The 9,990-nt window shown below is 38.0% G+C and overlaps 1 protein-coding gene across 3 annotated transcripts in view; it reads right to left on the reverse strand.

Annotated features, from left to right (window-relative positions):
• CDKL5 (cyclin dependent kinase like 5) overlaps nucleotides 1-9,990 on the reverse strand; it is a 118,373-nt gene that overhangs the window by 79,946 nt on the left and 28,437 nt on the right. For all 3 annotated transcript variants that reach the window (XM_015564880.1, XM_006765130.2, XM_006765129.2), the window contains exon 3: nucleotides 2,808-2,853. In XM_015564880.1, the coding sequence (XP_015420366.1) occupies nucleotides 2,808-2,853 (46 nt within the window). The remainder of the gene's footprint in view (nucleotides 1-2,807; nucleotides 2,854-9,990) is intronic.

Consider the following 9,990-nt stretch of genomic DNA (forward strand, 5'->3'; position numbering starts at 1 on the left):
CTAAAACCCAAAAATAATTAGAATGCTATATTTTAAAAAGAGTATGAGATATACACTAGGGAGAACTGGAAATAGTAGGAAAATGTGCCTAAAATATGACTGAACTAAAAAGTTATAAATAATTGTATATGTCTTCAGATTCTATCATAGAAATGTTTAGGAAGTACCCCTCTAGAAGTATGTATAGGTGTACCTACAAAGGTGTCCATCTGCAAAATGGATGGTATATAGAGCAAGAGCAGAGCAGACTTTCTGGACCCCTCTGACAATCCAATATGGAGTCAGCCATGACAGTTATGTCAAGTGCTATGTCAAGGCTGAGGTAGTGGGGTGTAATGAGAATACCCTTCATAAGGCCTAGAAGGCCCAAAACCACAATTCTGGACACTTGGATAAGGACTCCATCTGGACACCTATATGAATGGGACCTCTACCCATATAGGCAATGAGAACTTAGAGCTCCCACCACTCAATGCTTGAGCTTGGCCATACCATGGGTCACAGTCAGAGCCCTGCCGGACTTCACACCACCGGGCGTGTGCTGCCACTGTAGCCACCTAGCTTAAGACCCCTGCCCACCTCTCTACCTGCAGACACTGCCAATAATTAGGACTTTGCTCTGGACACTTGGTCTGCTCGCTTCTATCAAGTAAGCCTCCCCTCTCCGTGTGTAACCTGCATGTGACTCTATTGGCTTATTGGGGCAGTCTCCCCTAATAAACCTGGCATTGTGGAAAGACACAATATGTGTAACTCCTTTCGGGGATGCTCCCAACAATGGGTGATAAGACTGCATGCCTAAGGTATGGTAACTGATAATGGCGTCACAGAGATGAAGGCAGGGTTGGATTCATGCTTTGTCAGCTCAGTGAAATAAGGGCTGATCAAATGTTTCCTATAATGTCGACACTATTCATGCATTCCCAGGACACCACAGCTAAAAACAGCCTTGTCTCAAAATTATACAAATTCATTCAAGCACTGACTGCTTTCTACTCTTTTTAACTGCTATTTATAAACAGGTCTTAAGAATTGGTATGCAGAGGATACAGGTTGAAAAGAAAATGGTAGTTTTTTTTAAAAAAAAAGCAATGACATACATGTCCTAGATTGTACTGCTTTTCAAAAATTTGATGACAAATATTATTTTTGGTGGTAACTGATGCTTGACGATGTGCCTTACAATATGAATGCACAGCCAGAAGTATTTACACTTATGCGAAGGTTATGCTTGATCTACTGCTGCAACCACTCTTTTTAGTAAATCACCATTTGTCTCTTGGCCACCTGTGGTTAGTCCAAAGCCACAACTCAAAGAGCTCATTTCTAATGGTCTCAGAGTGAGTTGGCCAAGGCTATTGCTTCCTGTTATACTACAGGTACATCATTTGAAGCAGTTTCTTTTTCTTTTCTTATGAATAGCTAAAAGCATTATTTTATTGCCTCTCTTTAAGGCTGCTGGGACAATGACTGCTCAAGTTCCAGGCTGGTATGCATGTGCTCCATATAACTAGCACATCAGAGTCGGGTTACATCATATCCCACTGACTCTACACCATAGGACTTTGTCATTGAGCCCTTTTAGTTATTTAATGTTTGCTAAGTCTCTAAGGTAAGGGTGATGAAACCGTTCACAAATATAGAGGCTGCTGTCTTACAGTAATCACTCAATGTGAGCTGATGAAGGTAGGTTGTGACTGTTATTGTCATACTTCTAATTAGATATGAAGGTTGATGCTATGCCGGTGACTCTCATGCCTGGAGTGCTATTTTTCAAATGGCAGGTTGTGACTCATTAGCGGGGAAATGAATGTATTTGATGTCACAATAGGCATTTACATGAATTCATATGAGCACGAAAGAACAGAAAACGGAGAACCTCACATTAGTAAAATAAAGCAGTTTTGTGACACCTTTGTTTCGGTTATATATAGGACATTATGTATGCTGATATTGGATTGGGATGTAAAAAACATTTCTACTGTGGGTCTCTGTCCAAAGAAAATTAGAAAAATGCTGCCTAGAACTTCTCAGACATCATGTGTGTCTTCATGGTCAGTTTTTCTACTTGGCTATCTTTAAATGGCCAATAGTCTACATTCAAAACCCAACAAACTACTGAAATGCTTTATTTATTTATTTTTTGATACATTACCTTTTTGTGTACATTACTTTTTTTAAAAGTTTTATTTTATTTCAACCTTTCTCACCCAGCATGGGATAATTTTAATACGCTATTCAAAATGGTCTGGACATGTGATCAAGCCCTCCAAGTACAGTATTTACCCTTGAAAACTTTTTTTCACCCAATAACTTTTATAAAATCATTCCCCTGATACCATCTACATATCACTTATTCTTGTATTTCTAACTGACTAGGAACCAGAGATCCTAGTACTGAATACTAAAGCCTTTCACCCAGTGCTTAGTACTTGTGTGAACCCACAGAAATATTTACTTCAAATCCATTTTCTCATTTTTATTATATTTGGAAACTACGTAAATAGCATTCCGTCCACCCACCACATGAAGCAAGTTTTCCAACATTGACTGTACCTTAAAATATATGTTTTCTAATATCATGAGATTTGAAAATATTTACACAGAAGAAACTAAAATTTTCAAAGCAAAGCATGATAATAAATAAATAAGCTATATTCAGTTTCTAAGATTGAGATTTTATAATTTCAGTAATAGAATCTAATCAGTTCAATCCCATCTCTTCCACATTCTATTCAGAGAAATCAAAGAGGAGAGAGAGAGAGAGAGAGAGAGAGAGAGAGAGAGAGAGAAAGAAAGATATATACCTTCACTATCCTTGAATTTCTTGATTGCCACAATTTCATGAGTTTCCTGCAACGGAAAAGAGGCAGAAAGAAAAGTCATTCTCCTATGTTTTTCAAACTGGGAATCCCAATTGCCCGGGGGTAGGTATATTCTGGGACAAAGTAGCAAGAACTCAGAGAGTAAAAAATAGATCCTCCTCATCCCAGTCCCTCACTTCGTGGTTCCAAAATTCTTTGTTACCACCCGGCAGACATTGTCAGGAACAGAAAAGGAGAGGGGAAGTGAGGGAGGGGGCAAAAACCAGAGACAGTGAGAGAACACGGATGAACCAGAAATGTCAATGTTAAAAGTGCCAGGATGACTGACAATAGACTACCGACTGTACTGCCCTCTGGAACTCAGGGACACATTTTAATTGGGTTTCTAAGATCAGAGACAAGCAAGGCTTCTACAATACTTGGCAGTTACTGGAAGTAGAATGCCTCCTCCAAATCTCCTCATTCACCTACTTTTTCCTAATGAACCTATCCAGTTGCTCACCAGCTTTTCCCTATGGGTCACTTCAAATCCAAAGTGGGAAAATATTTGCCACCAAACACCAATCACCCCAACCCCTTGACTTTATTTAGTTCTCCTGACCTAACAGAAGTAGTTTGTAAGCAGAACCCTACTTTAAACTGAAACGTTGCACATTTCCCCTCCCCCCCTCGTTTGGAAGAGAAGAATATAAGGACTGGACAGGATATGGAAATGCTAAAAATTAAGTACCACTAGGCTAAATAACTCATGTCTAATTCTAGTCTATAAAAAGCTTTTGATAAAATAAAATATAGAGTCCTCAAAGCAAACATGTCATATAGAAAGGTCTTCTGAATGACTCAGGCCTGCCTTTTACTCTGAGGACACTTTCAAATCTACAGGACAAAATCTTTTAATAAAAATTGTCCCTGCATCGAAACAAAGGTTTCAAAAAGGAACACAATACAAGGAAATAACCAACAGGGTACAAATCATGAACATTAAAAATCTGTGCTTTTTGCCTAAGTTTCTTACAAAAGCAAGGGGAATTATGAAAAGGGGGAGGGGAAGTGACCATTTTAATTATTATGCTGAAAGACAAACCCTGAGTTGTAACTATGTGTGTAAATCAACCTTTCTATTTATCATTTGCCCACTGAAAAAAGAAAATACCAGTTTTCATATTTGTCTGATAGGGGGAAAATTATCTGAAAGTGCTATAGGCTACTGAGGAGAAAGATTCTTAAGGGTATTGTGTTTTTGTTTTTAATGGAGGAACAGAATTGTAAAGGAACAGGTACTTTCTGATACTGTAAATTTCACCATTAAGAAGGAATAACTGCAAAGTCAGCATAATGCAGGAAAAGATGGACTAGAATATTAATATACGTAGTAGCAGGTAACTCTTCTAGGTAGGCTACTTTCTCTTAATACAGTTTCTTATGTTGCTCCTTTTCAAATGGCTCTAGCTAGCAACTTACCTTTGACACAAGGGAAAGAACAAACCCTATTAGGAAACTGCTCATAGCACAAACTAACGGGCAGCATGGTATGTGTCTAGGAAAAGAGTGAGACTGCTCATACCTCAAGAGTTTCCAGGTAGTGTTTCATCCTATATTGCACTCTAAACTCAGAGTCCTACATGCATTTTTAAAATTTCATCCTAAGTGTTAAAACCTTACCTGATTTTATAAAAGGTCTTGCTTGGTTCAAAATTGTCCACTGATACGACTACAAATTCAATTTCAAAATTAGCACATTTATACCATCTTGAATAAAGAAATTCATTAGTTTTTTCCCCTGGCGTCTTATACATAGAATTTACTGTATAAAACAGTTGTGCAAAAGGGGGGAGGGGTCATCCTGGACGGTTTGGCTCAGTGGATGGGGCATTGGCCTGTGAACTGAAGGATCCTGAGTTTGATTCCAGTCAAGGGCACATGCCTGGGTTGCAGGCTCAATCCCCAATGAGGGGGTACAGAAGGCAGCTGATCAATGATTCTCTCTCATCATTGATGTTTCTGTCTCTCTCTCCCTTCCTCTCTGAAATCAATAAAAATATATTTTAAAAAAATTTTAAGAAGGGGGGTCAAATAAAGTAAAATATTATTTTATTTATACTTTCAGTACCATGGAAATCCTCTCTCTCAACACACACACACACACACACACACACACACGCACGCACGCACACACACACTATGGTTTCTATATTCACTTAAAGATTGAAGCCAAATAGATAGCTTTCTACATAAAATCAATTCAATGTTTGATGAAAAACACATGTAATTAACAGCAAAAGATGTTGGAAAGAATTTAATATTTCACTTTGATTCAAACTGCTTATGAAAAACTAGAGGCCCGGGCATGAAATTCGTGCATGGGTAGGGTCCCTAGGCCTGGCTGGCGATTAGGGCTGATCTGTGGGGTGACCGGCAGGGTGATCGAGGGGCCCCTGCTGATCCCTGCCTTGGCTGGCCTGGCACCACCCGCTCACCAGCCCCCGCCACCACTGCCCACTTGCCAGCCAGCCCCACCCCCCGCTGCCACTGCCAGTCACCTCCCTCTGCGGGGGAACTGGCAGGGCAATCATGGGGACCCTGCTGGCACCCACCTTGGCCTGCCTGGAGCCTGCAGGCTGGGGGCAGCTCCTGCATTGACTGTCTGCCCCCAGGTGGTCATTGCGTGTCATAGCAACCTGTCGTTCCACCATTCGGTTGATTTGCATATTACGCTTTTATTATATAGGATATACAAACTCATTACAGAAAATATAAAATAATATGAAGGGTATATGAAGTATAAGAAGTATCTATAATAATAAAAACATAATATGCTAATTAGACCGGACATCCTTCTGAACCCCCTTCTGGACGAAGCCGGGGCTGCAAGGGAAGCCCAGGTCCTGGGTGCCAGAGGGAAGCCAGTGCCGGCAGCCTGGGGAAGGAAGGCCTACTCTTGCATGAATTTCATGTATCAGGTTTCTAGTAAGAGTACAAAAGGAGTATAAAGAAAAATTTTTAAAAAACTATTTATATAACCCTTAACATTTTGGTATATCTTCTTCCAATAAATTTTTCTCATACTGGAATAGTATTATTGTATATTGTGTTACATGTTGCTTTTATTTCACTTAATATTGTATAAGATATATTTATCAGTCATTAAATAATTTTTAAAACCATGGTCTATAGTGGATGGTTCTTTAACCAGTCTACCAATGAACATACTTCAACATCTGCATCTTTATTTCCATAAAGTAAATTCTGTAAGTGATATAACTGAGTCAAAGGGTATAAAACAATATCTGGAAGGGCTATATTTCTCAAGCTCTCCACCTATAAAAATCATGCCTCAATGACTAAACAACCATACTGGACACAGAGAGTTATAACCAAAACTCATTCCTGTCACTGACTGTCTGAAGCTCCTGAATGTTTGGTTTATTCCCAGAATAAATTGTCCTTTCTTAAGATGTTGACAAACTAATCAGTATTAACAATGGTAAAATTTATTGTTATTTAAAATACACTTACATAACTTGATTTGATTATTGCTTCTGAACAGTGAATTCTCTAAACCGATCATACACTGCTTAAGGAAGTAGGAGAAATCATTGTTTTAAATATTTTCCTGTATAATTTGAAATATCCAACAGGCATTTCAAAACAGAACAGAAAAAGATATTGATTTTATTTTATTCTACTATTCATGGATTAAACCAATACAAAGGTTGTACTCAACAATTCATTATCTAATTACTCTGAGGAGGCCTTTCATTGAGAGGAATTCTTTATTTGTTCATCCAAATATCAGGAATACATTTTGATAACTGAAGTATTTTTAAATATTTCAATCTATGGTTTGAATGAAAATATCCCAACTGTCTAAGTACTTTTACATGCCCATAATTTTCCCCAAGATCATTCATCTAAGAAGTAACAGAACCATATCTATATATGTTTTTATTGTTGAAAAGGATATATTCTGAAGCACGCGCGCGCGCGCGCACACACACACACACACACACACACACACACACACACACACACACACACGAGAGAAGAAAGCCAACGAGAGCATGGAGCCAAAAAAGGAAGATGTAGGAAGTTGGATCTTACAAAGACAAAATCCTATAGAAAATAAATGCCTCCAAGCTAAGTCAGTAATAAAATGCCTATGTAACAATCTATTTTCTCATTTATTTCCATTAGAACATCAAATCCCTTCTATCCCTCTGGGTTAAATCTGCTCTCCACAAATCTTTATTGTAATGTAAAATGAAAGTAAGAGTGTAAGATATTTAAACAGAAAGCCTAACCATTTCCTCATCTTACCCCTCTGAACCTGGTGCTGTCTCCTGGTCCCCAAATCTCATGAATACTAGCCAGAAACTCAGGATCACTCTTTTAAAATATATATATATATTTCAGAGATAGGAAGGGAGAGGTAGAGAACATCAATGATGAGAGAGAATCACTGATCGATCAGCTGCCTCCTGCATGCCCCACACTGGGATCGAACCCACAACCCGGGCATGTGCCCCTGACTAAATCGAAACCAGGACCCTTCAGTCCGCAGGCTGATGCTTTATCCACAGAGCCAAACCAGCTAGGGTTTGGGTCACTCTTAACATCTTACACACCAAACCTATTAAGTCTATCACCAAGAGCTGTTGATTTTGCCTCCTAAATCTCTTTCAATTTGGCCCACTGTTCTCTACCCAAACACTACCAATTGTGGTTAGAGCCCTTGGCATTCCCACCTGAAGTACTGTCTGGCCTCTTAGCCCTTCCAATTAACTGATTTCAGTGCCTCACCTTTCCCCTTAAAACTCTCCCCAAACTCCCCTGCCCTAAGGATTACATCAAAGCCCCTTCATGTGGCCAGAGAAGTCTGTCCAGGAAACACTGCAATGCTCTGCAGCCTCCTCTCCCCAGGTCTCCCTTGCTTGCTGAGCCTACACCCTTCTTGCCAAAGGGCGTGTTCCCTTTTCTCCTAAAAGCTTTGCCCTTCCATGCTCCACTCAACCCTATATTACCCCTCAGGTCTTGGCTCAATCCTCACTTCCTGAAGAGAGCCTTCCCACAGTCCCGAGTCTAGGTCTGAAACCCCATATGCTCTCTTAGCAAACACCTCTTCTTCATAACTTTTATTAAAACGACACCTTTACATATTTATATGGTCACTTGATAAAGGTCCGAATCTACTACTGGACTGCAAGCAAGTGGGTAAGAAATAAATGTATGACTGGTACAAAGTGTGCTGAGCAAGAGAAATCCAGGGCAAATGTCTCATGTTCTGCATCACCAAACAAACCCATACACCCAGAAAGCCTTTGTAAGTACTTCTAATATGGTCTAGTATAACTATAACTATTAGTGGATCAATATCAACCCGAAGAGACAGACACTGGCTAAAAATGTCAAAGGATATAACTATGATGAACTGAGAGAAAACTAGTTTATAGAGAGCTGTACACTTAAAATGGTACATCTTACTGTAATTAAGAAGTTACATTCTTGTATGTAAACTATACCTCAATAAAGATAATTTAAAATGAATCATTTAAAAATAATTAACCTCAGAATTATAGACTAACACAAACTTACCAACCTATCTTAATATTATAGATTAGGTAATTAATAAAATGTTTAAAAGTAAAATGTAGTTATCACAAAGAAAATGAGGCATCCAAAGAACAATTTTCACCAACCCTCTCTGGAAGAGCCAATAGTAACTTTTTTTCAACAGAGACAGGTAAACTTAAAAACAATTTAGCTCCATATTTATAGATCATATAAATATACTTGATTTTCATGTAACCCACACCTTTGGATATTATGTACAGATGCTCTCAAACCACCCCTCAGACTGTGGTATGTCAACAAATGAATGGATATTTTGAAGAGTACATGGTAATGATGCCTGCCAGACAGCATTTCAGTTTAGTAATATTTTTTAAATATATTTTATTGATTTTTTTACAGAGAGGAAGGGAGAGAGATAGAGAGTTGGAAACATCGATGAGAGAGAAACGTCGACCAGCTGCCTCCTGCACACCTCCCTCTGGGGATGTGCCCGCAACCCAGGTACATGCCCTTGACCAGAATCGAACCTGGGACCCTTCAGTCCGCAGGCCGACGCTCTATCCACTGAGCCAAACCGGTTTCAGCCAGTTTAGTAATATTAACTATCATGTCTGTACTGTAGTTATTGTGCAATTGTGTCACAACTTTATTTCACTTTGCCCTTATTTTGTAACAATGAGTAGACAATGATAAAATGAAAATTTCCCTTCTAGTGATCAAGTAATTGAGACAAAATAGCATTAGCTAGGCATGCCAAATGCAGGCAATCAACAACCTCAATCAATCACTGGACTTAAAATGTATTCAATAGTGAATAAATACAAAATTTAAATGTAAACACTGGAAATACATCCTCAAACACTAACTCAAGGATGTGCCAATAAAATGTAATAATTTTAGCTTTTAAATTTTCTATAACTAATTTAACATTGCTTTTTAACAAAGAACGTATTTAAACAGGCATGGATGATAGATAAATCAATTTAACTTGAAAAGGATATGTGCTTCAGATAAAGGATATAGTGGGTAAGTGCTCATAGAAATTTAAGAACCAATGGTATAAACCCATATAATTTTATTAACCAATGTCACTCTAATAAATTTAATTAAAAAGAAGAGCCAATGGTAGAAAAATACAAATTAATGGATGATTTTAAGAGAAATTATACAATATTCTCTAATAAAACATGGCAAATTTTTCTATTCAACACTTTATAAGTAATGGAACAAATTATTAGATTATACTACCAAGTACAAAAAAATATGTATGTAAATGAAACTTGATTCCACATTTTAAATGAATTAAAAAATTAAACATTATCACTGTAAAAAACAAGGTAAAGGGCAGCATGAATCTTTTCTGTGCAGAAGAACTTGGCTACATTATAATGCCTCATTATAAGCCGCTAAAGTAGGATTTAAGTCTAATGGCATGAATAATATTTATATAAGGACTGTGAATCGTGTCCTCCTAGTTATTCTACTACCTGTATTTGAATAAAAAAGTATCTAAAGCAATAGAAAATATCACAAGTGTACAAAGAAATGTGATATATAATGAAAATAATCTGGTTAATTTTTCTATCGAGCCCTA

The sequence above is a fragment of the Myotis davidii genome, unplaced genomic scaffold (genome assembly GCF_000327345.1).
Source record: "Myotis davidii unplaced genomic scaffold, ASM32734v1 scaffold161, whole genome shotgun sequence".
Taxonomy (NCBI): domain Eukaryota; kingdom Metazoa; phylum Chordata; class Mammalia; order Chiroptera; family Vespertilionidae; genus Myotis; species Myotis davidii.